The 26,951-nt window shown below is 35.6% G+C and overlaps 2 protein-coding genes across 4 annotated transcripts; one reads left to right on the top strand and one right to left on the bottom strand.

Annotated features, from left to right (window-relative positions):
• The first annotated feature begins 1,531 nt into the window (after positions 1–1,531).
• Positions 1,532–26,951, top strand: LOC140985611 (uncharacterized). 3 transcript variants are annotated; one of them, XM_073453473.1, is made up of 5 exons: positions 1,532–1,773; positions 3,277–3,336; positions 3,417–3,442; positions 4,542–6,665; positions 15,666–16,521. In XM_073453473.1, the coding sequence occupies exons 1-4, from the start codon at positions 1,739–1,741 to the stop codon at positions 5,360–5,362; spliced, it is 942 nt and encodes a 313-aa protein (XP_073309574.1). In that variant the 5' UTR covers positions 1,532–1,738; the 3' UTR covers positions 5,363–6,665; positions 15,666–16,521. The 3 variants fall into 3 exon arrangements, 1 of the variants encoding a protein (XP_073309574.1); XR_012176805.1 differs by lacking the exon at positions 1,532–1,773 and having other exon boundaries at positions 3,276–3,336; positions 4,411–6,665; positions 15,666–16,525; XR_012176806.1 differs by lacking the exons at positions 1,532–1,773; positions 4,542–6,665; positions 15,666–16,521 and adding an exon at positions 26,624–26,951 and having other exon boundaries at positions 3,276–3,336.
• On the bottom strand, positions 6,672–10,022 carry LOC140985612 (serine/threonine-protein phosphatase 7 long form homolog). The gene is made up of 4 exons (XM_073453474.1): positions 9,194–10,022; positions 8,996–9,117; positions 8,830–8,917; positions 6,672–8,733 (listed from the first exon to the last, which is right to left on the bottom strand). The coding sequence occupies exons 1-4, from the start codon at positions 9,371–9,373 to the stop codon at positions 8,278–8,280; spliced, it is 846 nt and encodes a 281-aa protein (XP_073309575.1). The 5' UTR covers positions 9,374–10,022; the 3' UTR covers positions 6,672–8,277.

The following is a 26,951-nucleotide window of genomic DNA, read 5'->3' as shown; positions in this document are numbered from 1 at the left end:
TAAGAAAGAAAGAAATACGAGACAAATAATTCTGTAGGTTTTGAATATAACGAACAAACTAAGGAGAGATCATTTATAGATGAATAATGCATATGTATCCGAGAATTGTGCTGAAGTAGCGTCCGCTATCAGAGACAACGTCCGCTGTGTAAGTCCGCTATTGGTCCGGTAGCGACCCGATCAATCCTCATGCAGTCATCAGAAGTATGCTAATCCTATTACTCACTCCATCAATGAGATGTCAGGAGTAATCTAATCCTATCACTTGCTCCATCAATGACTCAACATCTCAACAAATCAATAATAATAGCAATCAACGGAGTCAAGACTCGAAGTGTTATGCATGGATAGTTAATATGACTAGTCGACAAATATCCCAAATATTCCTTTCAAATTAAAATATTTTTATTTTATTATTTACAAAAGATAAAAATAGGAATTATTTATCAGCATAAGCATATAAACTCAAAAATGCGTGAATGCAATCACATTATTCACAAAAACATATAAGGCACGACACAACTCATTGCAAAATACTTAACGTCCCACATCATTATAGATGTTATAATGAAACAGTTCATGCGTACCTCAACTGATACTTAATTTACCACTGGAATTTCCTAAGGATTTTCCGAAGAATTTGATCATGTGGCAAGTAATTCATTTCACATCAACTTCCATTTATTTTTTCAATATTCATCAATTTAGCAAAAATTTCAGAAATCCATAATTTAGGCTTTAATATTTCTGAAATTAATATACGACAATTTTTATAGCCTCTACATATCTAATTATTAAACACTAAAATTCGATCACTCAATTAAATAAATATGAGTTTTCTAAATTATGCTCAAATAATTTCTGAAATTTTATTAATACCTCTAATCAGCTCAGATATAACACCTACAATCAACAATATAACATTTATTAATTGTTGGAATTCAAATGAATCAAATACCCAAAATTCGAAACCCTAAAATTTGAATTTTTACTCAAATAATTCAAATTTCGAGTACAACTACAGAATCAGTTGTCCAAACTCTAAAGAACATGAAATCGACGGCGAAGAGAAAAATCAAACGAGTCACAGTCGACCGGTTCGAACAGGGTCGCGAGAAAACCTTACAAAATGGGTATCAATGGATAGCCTTTGTCGAGAGCTTTCCGAAACGGGGCTCGGTTTAAAATTTTGGCGACTAACGGATGAGATATCGTCAGTCAAAGTTTGAAAATAGTGTTGAATTTTTTGAGACGACGATTACAGAAAGAGATGAAAGAGAAAGATAGAGTTACTATTATTATTATTATTTTCATTTTTGAAAAAAACTTACTTATTCAAATAAGTAGGTTTGAGAATATTGGCTGAGCTCTCACATAAAATTTACAAAAATTATTAAAAATAGATCTGAATTGCACATAAAATCTACAAATATTATTAAAAATAGACCTTAAAAGTAATTCGCCACTTGACAAGAAAAGTGTTGATAAAATTAAAATGGGAAGGTTGATGCAATATTTCCTAAATAAAACTTTGGCAACAGAGCTAACTCCAAGAATCAGTCTTTCTTTTCAACTTCATTGTGGAATCCGACAGTATCCAACTTTATTTTACAGTCGTAAGTTTCTTATTTCTCCCCTTTAGCGGCCAAATCCCAAGGACCCACTCCTCTCCTCATCCGTCGATTTATATACATCCATAACAATTAGAAACCCTTCGCTAAGGTGGACTCCATTGAGAATGCAAGTCCAAAGACACAAGCCGAAGAAAATATGGTAAGACTCGTGTTACTTAGTATTCTCATCCATTATGTGTGACGGGCCTCTTCTTGATCCACTTTGAGTCCATTCAAAGGGCTTTGGATTCCATTTAGCGGAAGCATTCTTGTTTCTTGTTTTCCCCTTTTGTAATACTGGTTTGTCAGTGGTCATATCTCCCCATTTGTTGATGAATCTTGATCTTTCCCTTTTGAAGATTGTCTTTTTTATTGGCGTAAGCGTTGGATTTGTTGTTGAATCTTGATTTTAGTGAGTATTGTGGTTGTTTTGATGTGGGATTTAAAAATGGTTGACTTAAGTATGCTACTTCAGTTCTCATAATCTCATTGTTTTATGAATCTTGATTTGGGAATTTGTTGGTGACCCGTTTGGCTTTTATTTTCTTTGTAGTTATTTTGCTATTTTACCTCTTTGGGTTGTAGAAATAGGAATACATATATGTTAGGCTCAGGAATGAATCTGATTACCACGATTGTTGGCTTTGGTACTAGTGCAACTTTCATTATTTTTGTGTGCACTAGAATGATTTGTAAGAGGCTACGCCTGAGATCCGGCGTAGCAACAAGCATTTGAGCTCAGCCCGAGAATCGATCTTCAGCTTGTATGTTTCGCACTACTGCTTTGAGAGATACTATACAGTAAGAATTTTCCATAATTGGATTTGCAGCCTATTATGCATTATGCCTAGCTGGTTTTCCTCAAATCTTACAAGAAGAGCACTGATGTCTGCCAATTGGCTGGGTAGTTTTTGGGGTAGTTCATAGAGAATAAAAATATCATCGACGTAAGAGATGTGTTTAGCAATTTGTACAACTTTATAAATGAAAGCAAGCAATGATTTTTGCTAGTGTTTTGAAATCTATAGCGTGCTTCATAAGATAAACTACATGTCTTTGGTATAGTTAAATGTTCATAAATGGCAACTCGATACAAAAGACAAGAATTCTTTTGATTTCTACTTTGCAAGTGCCAAATGAGGCAGGGGCTTTTTCATTGTTTATCGTGAATAAAATAATAACTTAAATAAGTAACGCATACGAATATAAATTAATAATTTACCGTATCACGCCAATGGAAAGGGCGTGATACACTTTTTTTTTGGGAAAAAAATTAAAGTCACGCCGTCTTAGACGGCATGACTTGCTGTTTTTTTTTTAAAAATTCAATGACGTGACTTGTTGATTTTTTTTATGACGTGACTTGATTTTTAAAATTTTTTTTACACGTAAATTATTAAAAATAATAATTAGAATTGTGGTGACAGAGTGATAGGATGTATCACGTGCAACACAAATCACACGAACCAATTACCACGCCCTGTTAAATGGCGTGTTTTTGACCGAATATTTAAAATTTGCTTATATAATTGGTGAACGTCTAGAGAACATTTGCTATCATTATTCTTCGTTAGTCTAAAATTTTTTTTGAAGTGTATCATTCGTTTGCTTTTATCATTCTTCGAATTATTTTGGCTGATTGAAGTGATACATTTTCTTTCGGTGTTCGAATATATTTAATTGTTGGAGCAGCTCAATATCAGTTTTCACTTCAACACATGAGGTAGTTATGCTCTAAATTAAGTTTTGTTTTTCAAGTTTTATTGAAATCGATAATTTATTTATTTGTGATTTTTTTTTCAGAGAAAATTTTGATTTTGAACTTCGAGGTAAGTATTAATATAAATTATGTGAATTTAATTTGTGAATATATATTATTATTTAATCATTATATTACATATCAAATTTATGATTAAAACGGTTAATTATGTTTCAATATATTATTATAATTACTGATTTCTTCGTTTATTTCGAAATCAAGTTGTTATTATTATTATTTTATATTATTCAAAAACTATATAAAAAATAAGTATTATTATTATTATATTTCACATACATAGTATCAAAACTTATTATTATAAAAAATATTTTTTTATTATTTGTATTATTATTAACTTATAAGATACAGATAAAAAATAAGATTTTTTTATTTTAGAATGGTAATAATACTTATAATTATAATTATTATTGTTGTTGTTTTATATAGATAGTATATAAATAAANATAGTAGTAGTATCATTAGACAATTTTATCATTATCATTTGTATTATTATAATCATTAATCAGAATAAAAATCAAAGCATATGTAAACAAATTTTAGTATGTATTATTTATTAAATTCCACTTGTTATGCAATTGTAATTTAAAAAATTTACTATCAACTTTTTATTTTTTATGATCTATTAATATTTGTGTAAGAATGGATATAGTGTCAGTTCTTTTATTGGTAGGTGGTAATGTTATGATAGGACACCACACTGTAAAATATAGTACCACCGCGCTGAGGGCAACACGAATCTTATGATCTATCAATTTTTGTGAATTGAAGGAAATAGTGTACCCGTTGACAAATATTGAAAATTCAAAATTTAACTTAAAATTGTCAACAAATATTCTTTCATGGACAACTCACGTTGTGTAGAAGTGCATCTTGACATCAATGATGAAAACAATTTACAGTTTATGTTGGATTCTAATAACAAAATATAGTGTATTGAATTGTATATTGAAACGGATTTCATCAAGCATAATGTATATGTTGAGGTTTCTGAATCATAAATTCCATGTATAACTGAAGGGTTCAATCCAATGGGATTTAATGATGAAGCTGGTACTTCTACTGCTGTTTTTTCGGAACAATAGATGAAAATTGTTCTAATTCGGAGTATTGTACTGGGGATTGGGATCGGTATATTATGGACACCGTAGAAGAAAATGTTTGCTGGCCGATTTCCACACGAGGATGGGATTCTGGTGCAAGAGGATGGTACTCGGTTGACACAAATCATGCAGGTATCGATTGTTCACTTAATGCACATACTAGTGGATCGGGTCATGTATTGACACCTTTCGTGTCTGAAGAACAAAGAATGCGTGAGTTGTCATTAGATATTCAGCTTGACGCCACCGAGATAGTTACTGAACCTGATACAACTGCAAGTGAAACAGATGAAGATGAGCGTGATGACGAGAATGCAAAATTTTCTGATATTGTTCAATCTGTCCTGCCTGTTGGTCCATCTTTATATGATGTACCTCAATTCTTTAATACAATATATGATGAGCAATGCCCTGATTCTGTTGGAATGTCATCTACGTCGAATTTGAGTTATTACAACGTAGATAAAGGAGAACTTTGCACGGACATGGTTTTTAAAGGTAAGAAGCATTTGATTACAGCAGTTAACGATTTCTCAGTTAGAGTTGCTCGACGTGAATACCAAGTTGTGGAGAGTACAAAGACTTTGTGGAAAGTTCGTTGTAAAAATAAATATTCAAATACAAACTATAGGTGGGGTCTTCGTGCATCGTCAAAATCCAAATTGGGCTATATCAAGATGACGAAATATGGTGGTCCACATACATGTATGTCTAGCCATGTGGTGTTAGACCACCATAACCTGGACAAAAATATGATTGCACAAACACTTACCAGTATTGTTCAGTGTAATCTTTCATGTGAGATTAAATATGTCATCCAACATATTAAGGATCGATATAATTATCAAATCTCATATGGTAAGGCATGACATAGTTTAAAGTGAGCGGTGGAAAATGTATATGGTACATGGGAGAGTTCAACATGTCTTTTGCCAAGATATATGGGTGCCCTTGTAAAGTATAATCCGGGAAGTATTGTAGAGTGGAACCATTTACCCAAACAATTATGCATTCAAGGTTCCGACCATGTATAGATGGGTTCCGACACTGTCGAAAAATAATTGGTGTTGATGGTACTCATTTGTACATGAAGTATAAGCACAAGATGCTTATAGCTGTGGATTTAGATGCAAACAACCAAATATTATCTTTATCATTTGCAATTGTCAATGAGGAAACATAAAAGTACTGGAAATGGTTTTGGAACTTCTATGCAAGCATGTGGTCTAAGGATCCACAGGTTTGTGCTTTGTCTCCGGCATCGTGGCATCATCAATGTTGTTGAAGAGATACCTGATTTTAGACCCACGTGGAGTACATTTTTGTCTTAGACATGCATGTTCTAATTTCAATACACGTTTCAAAAATGTGCATCTAAAGGATCTATGTTGGAAAGCAGGCACACAACATCAAATACGCAAATTTGATGTCATCATGGATGAAATTAAAAATCTCGACTCTGCTCTCTCTGAAATTGATAAACACAAGTGGACTCTTGCTAACGATGGGGATGACGACGTGGAGTTATGAAGAACATGTCTGAGTGTCTTAATTCTGTTATGAAGTGTGATCGTCGACTTCATGTGTCAGCGTTAGTTCAGTTGACATTCAATCGTTGCGTGTAGTATTTCATCGATCGTATCACACGAAGTCAGCGTATGACTAAGGGCAATCAGCCTTGGTCTGATTATGCATATCGACTTCTTGAGAAATGGTCTGTGAGATCTAGTGAACACACTACTGCTCGTACTGAGATCAGAGACCAATCAACATTTGTTGTCACGGGGGGCGACAAGGTCGGGGTGAACGCGCCCTTAGTCTAAATGAATGCTCAGGCAGAAAATGGACTATTTTTGGAATTTCGTTTTCACATGCAATATGTACTACCATATGGTATGGATTAGTTCCTACACAACTTTACAATGTTGGTTTTAGATTAGTGAATACATAGATACTACGAGGGAAGATTTTGCCCGATCGGCGACAAGGAATATTGGGATGCATCGACATTTGAATTGTGCCACAACGCAAATAGGCGTTAAAGACGGAGAAAGGGAAGGGACCGAACTACAAGAATAAAAAATGAGATGGACCAGCCTTCAACTCGAGAAAGGCAACGCATCCAGCGAGAAAGCTCGTGACAACACCGCCGTAATCAGAACATGTAAAAAGGTAAAGGTAAAGTTAGAAATCCATGATCAATTATAGGTAAAGTTATATGAAAAACTGTCTATACAATTTATTTGATTTTTAATTTTGTATTTCATTCATATTGCAAATATAATCTTATATTTAAGTGTTTATGTATTTATTGTTTGCATGTTTGAAGGAACACTAGAAGATTCAATATGTTACAATTATGATTGTATGTTTTTCTCTGTATTTTAGTAAGTATTGTATGTTAACCGATCAGTTTGTTTTGGTTTTTATTTGATTGTATTTCATTGTTTCGCGGGCTGGTAGATTTTTATGTATTTTTATGTTCTCTGTTGTGTAAAATCATCTCGTTTTGTTTTTTATTTGATAATATCACCATTGTTTCCTAATTTTAGATTATGTATAGCGACACATTTAATTAAATTTTTAATATTTAAGTTTATGTATATTTGAAGTTAATAATGAAAGTTCTTAAATTTGAAAATCTTAAAGCTTTGTCACATTTTGAATAAATATTGAATCTTATTAATTGTGTAGTGTATATATAAATATATATCATCTCATATTTATCACATATTTATATTGGCTCATGTATCAGTATAATATAATGCAAATATTTAAAAACAAATGCAAAATTTGAAAATAAAACAAGTAAATTTACATAAATTCATAATACATAACTTATAAATTAATATATTATAATGCAAGTAAGCATTCAAATAGTTTACATTTTTTTCCTGCACAAACGATGTCCAGTCCCACAATCACGTGGCTTTGGGACTCGTTTGCTTTTACGCACCAATTGTGGGGGTTGAAGTTCTTTTCTTCTTCTTCTTCTTCATTAACATTCAGTCTAGCGCTGGAACCCACGTTAATATCAACGTTTCGAGGAACCTCGCTTGACGATTGAGGATGAGAATATCCCATGTATGAAATTGGTGATATGTTATAATTTGGACGGATTTCCTTATTCTGATGGTGATGTATGTCAAATAAGAGTACCGTAAAAAAAGATTCATAAGCATGCTGTGGAGTTTGAAATTCATGATGCGTGTGTGAAGTACCTAACCCAAAAGGTACATTAAAATCAAACCTATGTGCCCATTCAGTATACAAGGAAGGCACGGAATAATGATCATATGGAGTTCGAAATATAAATCTTGATGCAAGTATCCTCTCCTGAAAGTTGATATATTGTTGAATAAGAACATGAAGGTGAATATAAACAAAGTACTTTGATAATAAAAACATGTACCATGTGAGGTATGAGGCCACACAAGAGTCGTGAGAGATTGTGTAGACGTACTTTGTCGCCAGTCAGTAGTCGAGAGTGATGGTTCATCATCTACATCATCATCTCTCTGTCGTCGCCTTCTATTTGCAGACCTTGCATGGTGATGATGTTGCTCCTGTTCTGAAGGACATTTCATACAATAAGTCATCGGTCTGGATAGTATTTTTAACAACTACAGTTAACGCATCACGCGGTTGATCGTCAACTGAAAGTCCTCGAAACAAATTCCTTAAAATTGATGTTTCATCAATCTAAAATAAAATAAAAATAAAACTCTTAACACATTAATAGTAAATTATAATAGTATAATGAAAAATGTTATAAATAAATGGTTTAATAAGCACTTACCACATCACACATGAAATATGTATCACCAGGCTGATAACCATAATCCATTTGTTGAGGCTCGATAGGAGATATGAAACGTCGAGTTATAGAATCATACCATGTTTCATAATCATATCTCATGCTGAAATTTTCAATCAATTCACTCTCAACAATCAAATTATGACGATTTTCCCATGCATCCACCATTAATCTATGATGTTTGACCCAATCGTAATTTTTTCGCCCCCGCCTTGAGCATTCATGTAACTGATCTACATCAAGTGTTGGTATTGGAATGTTTTGTGACATTCCAAATTGCCGAAGAACTCCATTTGGATGATGCATTTCCATAATGTGAAAACATATCAGTGGGCACACACTTCGCCAGAGAGTGAGATGTCTACATTCTAAGGACAATGACAAAACATCCACAACTTCGAGGTCGTATACGAGCCATTTAAACTACAATTAATGAAAAAAAAGAATCATGTACAAAAGTGATAATATCTGTCATATTTGAAATTTTATATTATATTATATTTTATACAATATAAATACCTGACCATCTCCCATCTTTTCAAATACATCACGAATGATCCACACAGAGTGTGTAGGTGTATGTGTCCAAGTGAATACCTGTTTCCATCTGCATGTACATTAAATTCGTAAGACTTTAAAATAAAAATGACTTTATCAATTTTATATCATATGTTGCAATTATTACTTTGCTCCATATGGTGGAATTGGAAGAATATTATCACCGCTATTTTGATTTTCAGGTCGCGTGATTAGGTTGTATCCTAAGCGGTCAGGAGATAGAAGAGTCATTCTAGACCATGCCCAAATCTATAAAACAATTGAGTTTAATAAATGTGTACCAAAGAATATTATATATTCAAATTAAAAATTGTAATAAACATACCTTTAAAATGTATAAAGGACCTGCGATTTCTTGTTTTCCCGATCCAGATGCGGAATACAACTCGTGATATAAATATGCAAGTACAACGCTTGCCCAGCTATAACTACGAACCTTATGCAAATCTTGCAGAAAATGTAAGTACAACAGTTTGACCACGCAACCTTCAGAATCAGGAAGCATACAACCACCAACAACCAACGCAACACATCGGGAGTATTGTGTCACTTTTATGTCTGTACTGTGTTCATCAATGACTGTTTGTGTACAGTGTAAGTACAAAGTAGTCAACTTTAAACTGTTGGATCTGAAGTCTGTCTGAAGTGGCACAAAACCTAACCAATCATAACAATAAACATGTCATACAATAAATTTGCGGAATACATCAGTCCCGATGATAGGATCACCGTCAACATTAAGCCCCCAAATTATCGCAACATCTTGTAGCTTGATTGTTGCCTCGTCAACGCGAAGGTGGAAAGTATGAGTTTCTCGGTGCCATGTTTCCACAAGAGCAGTTATCAAATGATTATCGTAAACACAATCATCACAACAGAGGATGTCGTAAAAGCCCATTTCGTGTAGACATGACCGAACACGATGGTGTATTAAACAAATCTTCTAAAATTCCCAAATTAAATTATATGAAATACGCACTCTTAGGATGTAATCCAAGTTGTTCGGTGTAATAAAACTAGATATATGTGTTTGTTGTTGATAAAGAACAGTAACATCAACAGGTTCAGCATTTAAGGACATCCTATAATTAATAACAAGAATAATATATTATTATCTGGCACAATATTGTCTAAAAAAAACAACTATAACATCAATTAACAAAACAATTATAATATATAAACATTAACTATAAGTAAACCAATTTTTAAAAAATTAAAATAATAAATAAATTAAAAATATTATATTTACAATCTACGAGTTTTGAAAATACAAAGTTATTATAATAATAAAAATTTATATACATACCTCGATACATACCTCAATTGAAATTTTTATAATGAAATTTTAATTGCATGAAAAAATCAAAAAACAATAACACTGAATTTATTATTAAATTCATTAATAAAAAATCACGCTGAATCAAAAAACAATCACACTGAATTTATTATTAAATTCATTAATAAAAAATCACGCTGAATCAAAAAACAATCACGCTGAATCACGCTGAATTTATTATTAAATTCATTTATAAAGAATATATTATTCTTGTTATTAATTATAGGATGTCCTTAAATGCTGAACCTGTTGATGTTACTGTTCTTTATCAGCAACAAACACATATATCTAGTTTTATTACACCTAACAACTTGGATTACATCCTAAGAGTGCGTATATCATATAATTTAATTTGGGAATTGTGGAAAAATGGTATAATACACGTGTGGACATGAAACGAGCTTTTACGACATCCTCTGTTGTGGTGATTGTGTTTACGATAATCATTTGATAATTGATTTTGTGGAAAGATGGCCGAGAAAGTCATATTTTCCACCTTCGAGTTGGCGAGGCAACAATCACGCTACAAGATATTGCGATAATTTGGGGGCTTAATGTTGACGGTGACTCTATCATCCGGACTGATATATCCCGCAAGTTTACTGTGTGGCAGGTATATTGTTATGATTGGCTAGGTTTTGTGCCACTTCAGACAGACTTCAGATCCAACAGTTTAAAGTTGACTACTTTGTACTTACACTGTACACAAACAGTAATTGATGAAAACAGTACAGACATAGAAGTGACACAATACTCCCGATGTGTTGCGTTGGTTGTTGGTGGTTGTATGCTACCTGATTCTGAAGGTTGCGTGGTCAAACATTGTACTTACATTTTCTGCAAGATTTGCATAAGGTTCGTAGTTATAGCTGGGCAAGCGCTGTACTTGCATATTTATATCACGAGTTGTATTCCGCATCTGGATCGGGAAAACAAGAAATCGCAGGTCCTTTATACATTTTACAAGTATATTTATTACAATTTTTTATTTGAATATATACTATTCTTTGGTACACATTTATTAAACTCAATTGTTTTATAGATTTGGGCATGGTCTAGAATGACTCTTCTATCTCCTAACCGCTTAGGATACAACCTAATCACGCGACCTGAAAATCAAAATAGCGGTGATAATATTCTTCCAATTCCACCATATGGAGCAAAGTAATAATTGCAACATATGATATAAAATTAATAAAGTCATTTTTATTTTAAAGTTTACGAATTTAATGTACATGTAGATGGAAACAGGTATTCACTTGGACACCTACACACTCTGTACGGATCATTCGTGATGTACTTGACAAGATGGCAAATAGTCAGGTGTTTACATTATATAATATAATATAAAATTTCAAATATGTCAGATATTATCACTTTTGTACATGATTCTTTTTTTCCATTAATTGTAGTTTAAATGTCTCGTATACGACCTCGAAGTTTTGGATGTTTTTTCATTGCCCTTAGAATGTAGACATCTCACTCTCTGGCTAAGTGTGTGTCCACTAATATTTTTCACATTGTGGAGATGCATCGCCTAAATCGAGTTCTTCGGCTATTTGGAATGTCACAAAACATTTCAATACCAGCACTTAATGGAGATCAGTTACATGAATGCTCAAGGCGGGGGCGCAAAAATTACGATTGGGTCAACCATCATAGACTAATGGTGGCTGCGTGGGAAATCGTCATAATTTGATTATTGAGAGTGAATTGGTTGAAAATTTCAGCATGAGATATGATTATGAGACAAGATATGATTCTATAACTTGACGTTTCGTATCTCCTATCGAGCCTCGACAAAAGGATTTTGGTTATCAGCCCGGTGATTCATATTTCATGCGTGTTGTGGTAATTGCTTGTTAAACCATTTATTTCCAACACTTTACATTATACTATTATAATTTACTATTAATGTGTTTGATAAGTTTTTATTTTTATTTTAGTGAGATGAAGCATCAATTTTAAGGAACTTGTTTAGAGGACTTCCTGTTGACGATCAACCGCGTGAAACGTTAGCCAAAATTGTTAAAAAAACTATCCAGACCGGTGACTTATTGTATGAAATGTCCTTCAGAACATGAGCAACATCATCACCATGAAAGGTTTGCAAATAGAAGGCGACGACAGAGAGATGATGAACCATCACTCTCGACTCCTGACTGGAGACAAAGTATGTCTACACAATCTCCCATGATTCCTGTGTGGCCTCATACCTCACATGGTACATGTTTTATTATCAAAGTATTTTGTTTATATTCACTTTCATGTTCTTATTCAACAAATATATTAACTTTCAGGAGAGGGTACTTCGCATCAAGATTATATATTTCGAACTCCACATGATCATTATTTTGTGTCTTCCTTGTATACTGAATGGCCACATAGGTTTGATTTTATTGTACTTTTTGGGTTAGGTACTTTGCACAGTGTGTTCACTAGATCTCACAGATAATTTCTGATAAATTCGAAATGCATAATCATGCCAAGGCTGATTGCCCTGAGTCATACATTGACTTCGTGTATTACGATTGATGAAATACTATATGCAACGATTGAATGCCAACTGAACTAACACTGATACAGAAAGTCAACGAGCACCCTTCAGAATAGAATTAAGACACTCAGACATGTTGGTCGTCATAACTCCACGTCTCCATCCCCCATCGTGAGCAAGAGTACACTTTTGTTTATCAATTTCAGAGAGAGAAAAAAGATCTCAAGTCTAGATTTTTAATTTAATCCATGATGGCAACAAATTTGCGTATTTGATGTTGTGTGCCTGCTTTCCAACATAGATCCTGTAGGTGCACATTTTTTTAAATGTGTATTGAAATTAGAACATATGCGTCTAAGACAAAAATGATGTACTCCACGTGGATGTCTAAAATCAGGTATCTCTTCAACAACATTAATGATGCCACGATGTCTATCGAAGATAAGGCGCACACCTGTGAATCCTCGAACCACGTGCTTGCATAGAAGTTCCAAAAAACATTTCCAGGACTCATATGTTTCCTCATCAACAATTGCAAATGCTAACGGTAATATTTGGTTGTTTGCATCCAAACCCACAGCTATAAGCATCTTGTGCTTATACTTCGTGTCAAAATGAGTAACATCAACACTAATTATTTTTTGACAATGTCGAAACCCAAAACACGTAGTTTAACACCTTGAATGCATCATTGTATGTCGGTAAATGGTTCCACTCTACAATATTTCCCGGATTATACTTCACAAGGGCACCCCATGTATCTTAGCAAAAGACGTATTGAACTCTCCCATGTACCACATACATTTTCCACCACTCGCTTTAAACTATACAATGTCTTACCATATGAGATTTGATAATTACATCAATCTTTAACAAGCTGGATGAAATATTTAATCTCACATGAAGGATCACATCGAACAATACTGGTAAGTTTTTTGCAATCATATGTTGTCCAGGTTATGATGGTCTAACCCCACCTGGCTAGACATACATGTATGTGGACCACCATATTTCGTCATCTTGAAATAGCCCAATTTGGATTTTGACGATGAACGAAACCCCACATACAGTTGATATTTGAATATTTATTCTTGTAACGAACCTTCCACGAAGTCTTTGTACTCTCCACAACTTGGTATTCGCATCGAGCAACTCTAACTGAGAAGTCCTTAACTGCTGTAATCAAATGCTTTTTATTTTTAAAAACCATGTTCGTGCAAAGTTCTCATTTAGCTACGTTATAATAACTCAAATTCGAAGTAGATAACATTCCAACAGAATCAGGGCATTGCTCATCATATATTGTACAAAAGAATTGAGGTACATCATATAAAGATAGACCAACAGGTGGGACAGATTGGCCAATATAAGAAAATTTCGCATTCTCGTCATCACGCTCATCTTCATATGTTTTACTTGCAGTTGTATCAGGTTCAGTAACTATCTCGGTGGCGTCAAGGTGAATATCTAATGACAACTCACGCGATCTTTGTTCTACAGACACTAAAGATGTCAATACATGACCCGATCTACCAGTATGTGCATTCAGTGAACAATCGATAAGCCATCAAACATTTTTTTCTACGATGTCCATAATATACCGATCCCATTCCCCAGTACAATACTCCGAATTAAAACGATTTTCATCTACTGTTCCGAAAAAAGAAGCAATAGAAGTACCAGCTTCATCATTAACTCTCATTGAATTGAACCCTTAAATTATACATGGAATTTATGATTCAGGAACCTTAAGAGGAACATTATGCTCGATGAAATCCGTTTCAATATACAATTCAATACACAAAATTTCGTTATTAGAATCCATCATAAACTGTAAATTGTTATCATCATTGATGTCAAGATGCACTTCTATACAACGTGAGTTGTCCATGTAAGAATATTTTGGTGACAATTTTACGTTAAATTTTTAAAATTAACATTTATTTAACCTATTGAGCATTTATTCTACCAAATTGTGTCATGATCGAACTCTGTGTTCGAACTGTGTAGAATGACTACTGTAATTCAATGTTTTGACTTTTTTGCAGTTGGATTCTGGATCTTTGGTTAAAATAAAGGTTGTAGATCTATGTGTTATCTTTTGAATGAGACTTGAATCGTTAAATCACATTAAGAATTGAATAAGTTATGCACGTTTTACTGAAACTGCTCATTTGTAGATTTCTGTTTGTGAATTTCGTGAGTACCTGCGTGTTCTTGCTAATTCTGGGATTAATCTACTGAGATTCTGAAAATGTTGCTTCTAGGAAAACTTAGATAATTGAGTTTTCTTTCAATTCCTATTGGAGGATATTGATTTTAGTCAATATTGAGGGAGATATAAATTTTATGCTCTTAAGTGCAGAATCTGGAACTGTAAACGAAAGTAGTTTCATGGTTTCTATTTTTGGACAGTTAGTTGCGTCGAAATGATCAAACTCCTTGTTGATTTCTTCCAGTGAAATATGGGATTATTCGGGTTATTGTTATGTGTTTTAGGCTGATGAGCTTTAAAGTTGTGCATTGATCGTCTTTAGTTGGTACACATACAACAATAACACTTAAATTATGTTTTAAGCATATTTATGTGTTATTATTATTGTGAGATTATCTGAATTGTTTGAGTTGTTAAATGCCTTATTGAGTTATATGTCAGTTATATGGCATTTAGTCTAGGGCATACTGTTATGACATACATCTTGAGCCCTATCGTTCTTGTTGACCAGTTACTGTTATTCATTGTTATTCGGCACTAGTTGTATAACTCGGGATCAGGGTGTGGCTGATAGGCATATATAGATACACTTGAAACCGTAGTTAAGATGGATCAATCCCGTTGTTAGTGTAGCCCTCGGGGTGAGCACTGGGATTGTGATATCCAGTTTTGGTTGTTTGTGTCATTCCTGTTATATAGCGTTACAATGGAGGCCGAGTTGGGGGTGTTGATTAGCACAGGTTTTGCAGCACCAGGCGGAGGTTCCGCTGACGGAGCTCGTGGTTGAGGTTGGATTGTTTGGTTTTGGTTCGTTGGAGTCTTCCAGCTAGTCTTTATGGATGTCTTGGAGTTTGTGTCAGTTTTATGTCGTATTTTATTTTGTCAGGGGGATGTCCCGAGTATCCGTATGGGTGTTTGACTTGTTATTATTTAATTTGGATCAGTTTTAGTATGTTTTAAAGCCTTGCCGGCTTAGTTGAATTGATGCTTGAGAATTGTTGACGTGTGTCTGGTCGGCACTTGCATGTGATTGTTTATAATTATCGCAGCGTCAGTCTTGATTCATTTTATTATTTTCTGATGCTTGAGTTTTTCGGGATGTCCTAATTACGAGGAGGTAATGCCGAAATTTTTCTAGGCCCTGAGGTCCGTTTTAAAGTATTTTAAATCATTTTCCGCTACAGAATTAAATCAAATCATTATTATTTGATCATTAATTGTCGTCAGAATAAATGAGCCTCACATCTTTGTATCAGAGCGTAAACTGGGATATGCTCGGACTAGAGTCTAGGACACTTGAGTCTTAGCATTAAAATGGTTTTTGCGCATGTGTTTGCTATTTGACAGAGTGCTTATGTGATTATATGATTTGTTTATTTCCATTCTAATTGTTATAAATGTTATATTTTATAGAATGGAAGGAGATGGTGAGATTCTTGTTGTTAGAGGTCATGGTCGTGGACGTGGTAGGCATCGTACCTTTGTTGATGATACTAATGTTGAGCAAACTGCTGATCAGTTAGAGCAGCTTAGAATGGACGAGTTAGTTGCCCGTTTTTACTCTAGGCATCCACCTCGATTCAGTGGTTCTGAGGGAGCTGAGACAGCTGAAATATGGATTTTTGAGATTGAGGAATTGTTTGATCTGATTGAGTATCCTTCAGAGCGTCGATTAAGATTAGTTGTACATCAGTTGAAAGATCGTGCCAAAATGTGGTGGTCTACTACCTTGATGATCTTAGATGCTCAGAGAATTGTTCCATCGTAGGATATATTTAAGCTGAAGTTTAAGGAGAGTTACTGTCCTCCATCGTTTTACAGCATAAGGCTTCGGAGTTTCATAACTTGAAACAATGTGATATGTTGGTTGAGGAGTATGCTGATAAGTTCTATGTTATGCTGAGATATGCTCCTCATGTTGCTGCAAGTCAGCTAGCTGCTGTTGAAAGTTTCATTGAAGGTTTGAACGACTGTTTGCACCCTTTTGTTTCTAGTGGTAAGTCATGGAATTATCTTGAAGTAGTGGAGATACAAAAAAAGACCGAGGCTAGTCTAAAGAGGAGTAGTAACTGAGTTTCTACCCTACACCATCAGTCTGGGTGGCAGCAGGTCAGTCAATCTGGTTCTACATCTCTCCGTCCACGTGGCAAGCAATTCAAGAAGTCTGGTTCTAGTTCTTCAAGTTCTGGGAGTTCTAGAAAGCGTGTTGGACATCGTTATAGTGGAAATTATTGTGATCTCTGTGGAGTCCAGCATTTCAGTAACCAGTGTGTGGGAGTTCATGGGGTTTGCAATATTTGTGATCGCCCGGGTCATTTTGCTAAAGTCTGTCCTAATCAAACTGGGAAGTCAGTCCAGGTAGGTAGTGGAAGCTCAAGGTAATAGATTCCCAGCAGCATCTCAGTCTTTTCACCAGTCTAGTCGGCCTTCACATCAGTCCAGAGGGCAGGATGGTCAGCAGAATCAGTCACATGTTCATGTATTTGCCATGACTGAGGATGAGGCTCAGGCAACTCCAGGTACTGTCATTACTGGTAACTGTGCTTTATGTGGTTTTATGGCAAGAGTGTTATTTGAAACTGGAGCATCTCATTCATTTGTTTCTCATGCATTCGTTGTTTGGCACGATCTTCGCACCATTAGTATGAATTCTAATCTATCTGTTGCTATTCCGATGGGCAAAATGATTATCAATGATAATGTGATGTTCAATGCGGTGTTGTTTCATGATGAAAATGTATTGTATCTGAATCTTATAACTTTGATTATATCGTTGGTATGGATGTTTTGACTGCAAATCGTGCCACTGTTGATTGTTATCGAGGAATAGTTCGTTTCAGGCCTAACTTTGCTCGTAAATGGAATTTTTATGGTCATGGTTCTCAAGCTAAAATTCCTCTAGTTTCTTCTATAGAGATGACTAGATTGTTAGATTCTGGTCATGAAGGCTTTCTTGTTTACGCTGTTGATCTATCGCAAGATGAACGACATATATCTGTTATCCCTCTTGTCTGTGAATTTCCTGGCGTGTTCCCAGAGGAAATTCCTGGTTTTCCACCAGATCGAGAAGTCGAGTTCAGCATTGAGTTAATGCTAGGAACTGAGCCTATATCTCGAGCACCATATCATTTAGCTCCAGTTGAGCTAAAAGAACTGAAAGAACAATTGCAGGACCTGTTGAGTAAAGGTTATATCTGTCCGAGTTTGTCACCTTGGGGTGCTCCTGTTCTATCTGTTAAGAAGAAGGATGGTACTATGAGGATGTATTGACTATCGACAATTGAATAAGTTTATTGTCAAGAATAAATATCCATTTCCTAGGTACTTCAGTATATTCTAAGATTGATCTTCGTTCAGGGTATTATAAACTGAGAGTTAGACAAGAAGATGTCCCAAGACAACTTTTCGCACCAGATATGGACATTTTGAATTTTTGGTTATGCCTTTTGGTCTGACCAATACTCCTGTTGTGTTTATGGACTTGATGAATCAAATATTTTTTGAATATCTCGATCGTTTTGTGATTATCTTCATCGATGATATTCTTGTTTATTCTAAGTCTGAGGAAGAGCATGTCAAACACTTGAGGATAGTTCTTCGAATTCTTCAAAAGAAGCCGTTGTACACCAAGCTATCCAAGTGTGAGTTTTGGTTAGATAGAGTTGTGTTTCTGGGCCATGTCATATCTCAATATGGTATCTCTGTCGATCCGAGTAAAGTGGAGGCAGTTCTTAACTGGGCACGACCGACTAATGTGCCAGAGATTCGTAGTTTCATGGGTTTAACAGGTTATTACCGGAGACTTATCGAGAATTTTTCAAAGATTGCTAGACCTATCACTCAACTGACTCAGAAAAATCAGAGATTCATTTGGTCTGATGAATGTGAGTCAAGTTTTGTTGAGTTGAAGAAGAAATTGACCTCTGCACCAGTTCTTACCATTCCAAGTGGTTCTGGAGGATTTGTTGTTTGTACTGACGCATCAAATAGAGTACTAGGTTGTGTACTGATGCAGCATGGCAGAGTTGTGGCCTATGGTTCTCGTCAGTTGAAACCGCATGAGTCTAAGTATCATGTACATGACTTGGAATTAGCTGCTATCGTTTTTGCTTTCAAGATTTGGAGACATTATTTGTTTGTTGAGCTATTTGTAATCTATTCAGATCACAAAAGCTTGAAGTATATGTTCTCTCAATTAGATCTGAATATGAGACAGAGACGTTGGATGGATCTTTTGAAAGATTATGATTGTGAGATCCATTATTAGCCGGAGAAAGTGAATGTCATTGCCGATGCTTTGAGTCGTAAGGTTGTTGAATGTTAATTTATCCTCGATGCATGTTTCTAAGTTATGTGAGGATATTTGTACTTCTGCCTGGGATTTTCAAATCCAAGGTAATGTTGTTTGTGTGTCACATATTTCTGTTGAGCCAGAGTTGATTCAGATTGTCAAATCAGCTCAGAAAATTGATGATCGAGTTCTGAAATCTTATGAGTTAGTATCTCAAGACATCAATCTGGTTTCTCAATTCACTCTCAGATGATTCTCTTCGGTTGAATGGTAGATTGGTTATTCATGATATTTCTAACTTGCGTACTGCCATCCTCAAAGAAGCCCATTGTACTCATTATAGTATCCACCCTGGAGGTAGGAAAATGTATCATATTCTACGGTCTCAGTTTTGGTGGAAGAATATGAAAAAAGATGAGGCTGAGTTTGTGTCTCGTTGTATGATCTATCGGCAGGTCAAAGCGGAACTTATGAGACCGGGAGGATTACTGCACATTTTTGAAGTTCTTTAGTGGAATTGGGAGCATGTGGCTATGGATTTTGTCACACATTTGCCCCATACTTCTCATCACTTCGATGCCATTTGGGTAGTGGTCGATAGATTGTCTAAATCGGCACATTTTATTCCTTGTGAGATGACATATTCGTATAAGAAGATGACTCGTTTGTATATAGAAAATGTAGTGAGACTACATGGAGTCCCAATTGCAATAGTTTCTGATCGTGACCCTAGATTCACATCCAAGTTTTGGACTAGTTTCCAAAAAGAAATGAGTAGACGGTTTGCAATGAGTACTGCGTACCATCCTAAGACAGATGGTCAGATAGAGCGTACGATTCAGACACTGGAGGATCTGCTTCGAGCAGTGGTTATAGATTTCAAGGACAGTTGGCAAGAAGCTTTACCACTAGTAGAATTTTCATATAATAACAGTTTCCATGTGACTATTAGTATGGCTCCTTTCGAAGTTTTGTACGGTAGACGATATCGATCACCTTTCTGTTGAGATGAATTTGGTGAGAGACAGTTGACTGGACCTGAAATTGTTCAGGAAATGCATGATAAAGTCTAATTGATTCGTCAGAGAATGAAAGATGCTCAGGATCGGCAAGCTAGTTATGCTTACAAACGTCGTCGACCTCTAGAATTTCAAGTTGGAGATTTTGTGTTTTTAAGAATCTCTCCGTTAAGAGGTGATGTTCGTTTTGGTATGAGAGGTAAGTTGTCACCTCGTTTCGTTGGTCCCTATAAGATTTTTGAATGTATTGGGAATTGTGTCTATCGGCTAGAGTTGCCACAGTCATTGTCTGGCAGCCACGATGTTTTTCATGTTTCTATGTTGCGTAAGTATGAGCCCCATCCATCTCATGCGATTCAGCCTGACGAGGTTAAACTTGACCCTTCTCTATATCGTATACTGAGTATCCTGTTTGTATCTTGGATATTAAAGATAAAGTTTTACGTAATAAAATTATACCACTTATGCGAGTTCAGTGGTCGATGCATGGTGTAGAAGAATTAATGTAAAGCCCATGGGCATACCTTTTTGGGTCACGCAATCACAGCCCTCATGATAGCCCACGGAAATTTACTCACAGAACTCTCCAAACCTGGCTGTGGAGTACGTGCCTGAGCCTCATGCTCAGTCAAGGCAAATACATGAACATGTGGTTGATTCTGCTGACCACCCTGCCCTCTGGACTGATGTGAAGGGCGACTAGGCTAGTGGGAAGACTGAGATGCTGCTGGGAATCTATTACCTTGAGCTTTCCTACCTGTCTGGGCTGACTTCCCAGTTTGATTAGGACAGACCCTAGCAAAATGACCCGGACGACTACAAATATTGCAAATCCCATGAACTCCCACACACTGGTTACTGAAATGCTTGCCTCCACAGAGATCACAATAATTTCCACTATAACGATGTCCAACACGCTTTCTAGAACTCCCAGAACTTGAAGAACTAGAACCAGACTTCTTGAATTGCTTGCCACGTGGACGGAGAGATGTAGAACCAAATTGACTGAACTGCTGCCTCTCAGACTGATGGTGTTGGGTAGAAACTCAGTTACTACTCCTCTTTAGACTAGCATCGGCCCTTTTTGCTATCTCCACTACTTCAAGATAATTCAATGGCTTACCAGTAGAAACAAAATGGTGCAAACGATCGTTCAAACCTTCAATGAAACTTTCGACACCAGCTAGCTGACTTGCAGCAACATGAGGAGCATATCTCAGCATAACATAAAACTTATCAGTATACTCCTCAACCGACATATCACCTTGTTTCAAGTTATGAAACTCCGAAGCGTTAGGCTGTAAAACGATGGAGGACAGTAACTCTCCTTAAACTTCAGCTTAAATATATCCTACGATGGAACAATTCTCTGAGCATCTAAGATCATCAAGGTAGTAGACCACCACATTTTGGCACGATCTTTCAACTGATGTACAACTAATCTTAATCGACGCTCTGAAGGATACTCAATCAGATCAAACAATTCCTCAATCTCAGAAATCCATAGTTCAGCTTTCTCAGCTCCCTCAGAACCACTGAATCGAGGTGGATGCATAGAGTGAAAACGGGCAACTAACTCATCCATTTTAAGCTGCTCTAACTGATCATCAGCTTGCTCAGCATTAGTATCATCAACACGGGTACGAAGTCTACCACGTCCTCCACCACGACCTCTAACAACATGAATCTCACCATCTCCTTCCATTTTACACAATATAACATTTATAATAATTAGAATGGAAATAAACAAATCACATAAGCACACTGTCAAGTACCAAACACAGGCGCAACAACCATTTTAGTGCCAAGACTCAAGTGTCCAAGACTCTAGTCCGAGCGTATCCCAGTTTACGCTCTGATACAAAGATGTGAGGCTCATTTATTCTGACGACAATTAATGATCAAATAATAATGATTTGATTTAATTCTGTAGCGGAGAATAGTTTAAAATACTTTAAAATGGACCTCAGGGCCTAGAAAAATTTCGGCATGACCTCTCCCGTAAGTAGGACATCTCGAAAAACTCAAGCATCAGAAAATAGTAAAATTACTCAAGACTGACGATGCGATAATTATAAACAATCACATGCAAGTGACGACCAGTCAAACGTCAACAATTCGCAAGCATCAGTTCAACTAAGCCGACAAGGCTTTAAAACATACTAAAACTGATCCAAACTAAATAATAAGTCAAACACCCATACAGATACTCGGGGCATCTCCCCGGCAAATAAAATACGACATAGAACTGACACAAACTCCAAAACATTCATAAAGACTAGCTGAGAGACTCCAACGAATCAAAACCAAACAATCCAACCTCAACCACGAGCTCCGCCAGCGGAATCTCCGCTTGATGCTGCAAAACCACTCGGGAGATCTACCATGGTGCCCAAAAGCAACCACAGTAGTCCCCTTGTAAACAACTGAGGTTAGGATTCTGGTATGAAACAACAGTTCAACAAACATAGCAATAACATAAATCATGCATCAATATATATGTATCAATATATATGTAGATGAAATGTGAAATGCATTAATAGGGCTCAATATCAACAGGCCAAACGAACGAAACAATCAAGAAGAATAATGCTCGAGCAACACACAGGATAGCTACATCGTCATGCAGCTAAACTGCCCTGCCAAGTATGCGATGTATGTCAGGCTGTGTTAATCAACACCCCCAACTCGGCATCCATACAGCTGTAACGATATATAACAGGAATGGCACAAACAACCAGAACTGGATATCACATTCCCAGCGCTCACTCCGAGGGATACACTAACAACGGGATTTATCCATCTTAACTACGGTTTCATGTGTATCAATATAGGCCTATCAGCCACACCCTGATCCCAAGTTAACAAGAGTGCGAGATAACAACGGATATCAACAACGGGCTAACAAAACGATAGGGCTCAACATGAATGACGTAATTTCATGACCTATACTAGATGTCATAGAATATGCCACATAATGACCAGATAAAAAACGAGGCATTTAGCAACACACATAACCCGTATAAGCACGTAAACAACAATAACAACACGTATTTATGTTTAAAACTCAATTTATATGTTACCGAACTGTAATATACCTATACAAACTTGACAATTCCAATTATCAACTTTACTTCAAGATCCTCGGCCTAAAACACATAACAATAAGGAGAATAATACCTCATTTTCACCGGAAGAAATCAATAAGAATTCAATCATCTAGACATGATTAAATGTCCAAAAACAGAAACCATGAAACTACATTCTGTTATAGTTCCAGATTCGACACTTCATAGCATAAAATTCATATCTCCCTCAATATTGACTCAAATCAATATCCGCCAATTGGAAATGAAAGAAAATCAATTATCTAATTTTGTCAAGTTGAAATGGTATTCAAATTCTCAATCGATTGAGCCCAACATTTCATTGAATACACTATATCCAATCTGTTCTCGGACATAACATGGCAGCTGAGCAGTTTCACAAAAAAGTGCATAACCCTCTCAATTCTTGATAGATTTTAACAATTCAAGTTTCATTTAGAAGATAACACATAGATCTACACTTTTTATTTAAACCACAATTTCAGAATCCAAGTGTAAAAAGGTCATAACCTCAAATTACAGTAGTCTTTCTACACAGTTCAATTGCGAATCCAGTTTTGACACATTTTGGTAGAAAAATCATATCAAATCTGTTTCTAACTAGAATTCGATGATTCCAGTGCTCAATGATAGCCAACACAAAGATCTACTATATTTATTTATGTCATTTCTACAAACTCAAGATGTAAAAATCGAAGCAACAAGAAGAACAGCTCACCAAATCGATCAAGAAATCGCGCAGAAACAGAGCACAAGAACAACAGCTTCGATATAACCGAATCCTTGCTCAAAATGACTTATTTATAGCTTGAATCGAAGCTTAGGATGTTAGGAAGACAAACCTTTGAGAATTTTTGGGTTTCAACTTCGGCCGGAGAAGATACGACAATTCTACCGCAACCGCTACAAGGGTGACGGGAAAACAGGGAAGGGCTTGGGTCTTCTTTCTTCTTTCTTCTATTATANAGCCCATATATCCCGGTTTTGAATTTATTTTACTCTCTTGTGTTATTTAAACTCTATATGTATTTAAATATCATAATTCTCCGATATTCTAAAATACATATTTTTAACACACTTTCAAAAATTATTTGGCATAAATAATTATTTTAATTTAGAACTCAATAATTATTCTAATTATGCCAAATTTCAGGATAATATACTATATGGCCTTACAATTAACGTGGGAAACAGAAGAGAAGCTGAGAGCATCTTATCTATATCTGTTTGATTCCTAGTATTGAATAGTGGTATTCGCATCATGTGTAAGATGTATGTGTATGAACAGAAATTTCGAGGACGAAATTTGTTTAAGGGGTGGAGAAATGTAAGACCCTAGAATATATTATCTGTTAATTTTGCATAATTAGAATAATTATTAAGTTGTAAATTAAAATAATTATTCATGCCAAATAATTTTTAAAGGAATGTTAAAAATATGTATTTTAGAATATCAGAGTTAATACGATATAAAATACATATAGAGATTGAAATAACACACGAGAGAAAAATAAATGCAAAACCGGAATAAAAAAGGCATGAGTTACTATTATTATAAATTAAATTTCTCTACATTATTTACATATACATACACACCCAACTTACCTTAAGATGAAGAAAAAAGAAAAGGAAGAAGCCATTCTCGCAGCTACAGTAGCAGCCGCGGAAAAATCGTCGTAACTTCTTCGTCCGTTGTCGAAATCTCGAAATTCTTGATCGGTTTTGTTCCTCACATCCTAAGATTCGTTGCAAGCCATAAATCTTAGTTTTTGAGCAAGTTTTCAGCTGGATCGAAGCTGCTGATTTCAGCTCATTTTTGCACAGATCTTGTACGATTCGGTGAGCTTTTGCTTCTGATTTTCGGGTTTATGTGTATTGTGCACTAAGAATTTCGACTTGTGGTTCAAATAGAACTTGTAGATCTATTTGTTAGCTTTCTATAGCCGAAAATGGAATTCCAATTAGAAACGGATTTGATATGATTTTTCTACCAAATTGTGTCATAATCGAATTTTGTGTTTGAACTGTGCAGAATGGCTGCTGTAATTCAAGGTTTTGACCTTTTTACAGTTGGATTCTGGATCTTTGGTTAAAATGAAAGTTGTAGACCTACATGTTATCTTTGGAATGAGACTTGAATCATTAATTCCATTAAGAATTGAATAAGTTATGCACGTTTTACTGAAATTGCTCATTTGTATATTTATGTCCTCGAATTTCGTGAGTAGCAGCGTGTTCTTGCTAATTCTGGGATTAATCTACTGAGATTCTGAAAATGGTTTCTTCTAGGAAAACTTAGATAATTGAGTTTTCTTTCAATTCCAATTGGCGGATATTGATTTTAGTCAATATTGAGGGAGATATGAATTTAATGTTCTTAAGTGCTGAATCTGGAACTGTAAACGAAGGTAGTTTCATGGTTTCTATTTTTGGGCAGTTAAACGCGTCAAAACGATCAAAATCCTTGTTGATTTCTTCCGGTGAAATGTGGGATTATTCGAGTTATTGTTATGTGTTTTAGGCCTAAGAGCTTTAAAGATGTGCATTGATCGTCGTTAGTTGGTATACATACAACGGTAACACTTAAATTATGTGTTAAGCATATTTATGTGTTATTATTATTGTTTATGAGATTATGTGAATTGTTTAAGTTATTAAATGCCTTATTGAGTTATATGTTCAGTTATATGACATTTAGTCTAGGGCATACTGTTATGACATACATCTTGAGTTTTATCGTTCTTGTTGACCAGTTACTATTATTCATTGTTATTCGGCACTGGTTGTTGTATAACTCGGGATCAGGGTGTGGCTGATAGGCCTATATTGATACACCCGAAACCATAGTTAAGATGGATAAATCCCGTTTTTAGTGTAGCCCTCAGGGTGAGCGCTGTGATTGTGATATCCAGTTCTGGTTGTTTGTGTCATTCTTGTTATATATCGTTACAGCTGTATGAAGGTCGAGTTGGGGTGTTGATTAGCACAACCTGGCATATCTCGCATTCTCAACAGGGCGGTTTAGCTGCATGACGATGTAGCTCTCCTGTGTGTTGCTCGAACATTATTCTTGTTGATCGTATCGTTCGTTTGGCTCCGTTTACCCCGTTCATATTGAACCATGTTCATGCATTTCACATTTCATCCACATATGTATATTGATGCATGATTTATGTTACTGTTATGTTTGTTGAACTGTTTCATACCAGAATCCTAACTTCAGTTGTTTACTCGGGGCCTACTGTGGTTGCTTTCGGGCACCATGACGGATTTCCCGAGTAGTTTTGCAGCACCAGGCGGAGGTTCCGCTGGCGGAGCTCGAGGTTGAGGTTGGATTGTTTGGTTTTGGTTCGTTGGAGTCTCCCAGCTAGTCTTTATGGATGTCTTGGAGTTTGTGTCAGTTCTATGTCGTATTTTCTTTGCCGGGGGATGCCCCGAGTATCTGTATGGGTGTTTGAATTTTTATTATTTAATTTGGATCAGTTTTAGTATGTTTTAAAGCCTTGCCGGCTTAGTTGAACTGATGCTTGAGAATTGTTGACGTGTCTGGTCGGCATTTGCATGTGATTGTTTAAGTTTATCGTAGCGTCAATCTTGAGTGATTTTACTATTTTCTGA

Source organism: Primulina huaijiensis, chromosome 10 (genome assembly GCF_012295235.1).
Source record: "Primulina huaijiensis isolate GDHJ02 chromosome 10, ASM1229523v2, whole genome shotgun sequence".
Lineage (NCBI taxonomy): Eukaryota > Viridiplantae > Streptophyta > Magnoliopsida > Lamiales > Gesneriaceae > Primulina > Primulina huaijiensis.
The sequence above is the reverse complement of the archived record's forward strand: the minus strand, read 5'-3'. Positions and strand labels throughout refer to the sequence as shown.

What these genes read in the sequence shown, in the direction of transcription:
- LOC140985611 (XM_073453473.1), top strand. Translation starts at nt 1,739, where the DNA reads ATGCAAGTCCAAAGACACAAGCCGAAGAAAATATG. An exon ending in CACAAGCCGAAGAAAATATG is followed by an intron (nt 1,774 to 3,276) that starts GTAAGACTCGTG and finishes ATTTTCTTTCGG; the next exon opens with TGTTCGAATATATTTAATTG. An exon ending in TTTTGATTTTGAACTTCGAG is followed by an intron (nt 3,443 to 4,541) that starts GTAAGTATTAAT and finishes TGGACACCGTAG; the next exon opens with AAGAAAATGTTTGCTGGCCG.
- LOC140985612 (XM_073453474.1), bottom strand. Translation starts at nt 9,373, where the DNA reads ATGCTTCCTGATTCTGAAGGTTGCGTGGTCAAACTGTTGTACTTACAT. An exon ending in ATTCCACCATATGGAGCAAA is followed by an intron (nt 8,918 to 8,995) that starts GTAATAATTGCA and finishes ATGTACATGCAG; the next exon opens with ATGGAAACAGGTATTCACTT. An exon ending in AAAAGATGGGAGATGGTCAG is followed by an intron (nt 8,734 to 8,829) that starts GTATTTATATTG and finishes CATTAATTGTAG; the next exon opens with TTTAAATGGCTCGTATACGA.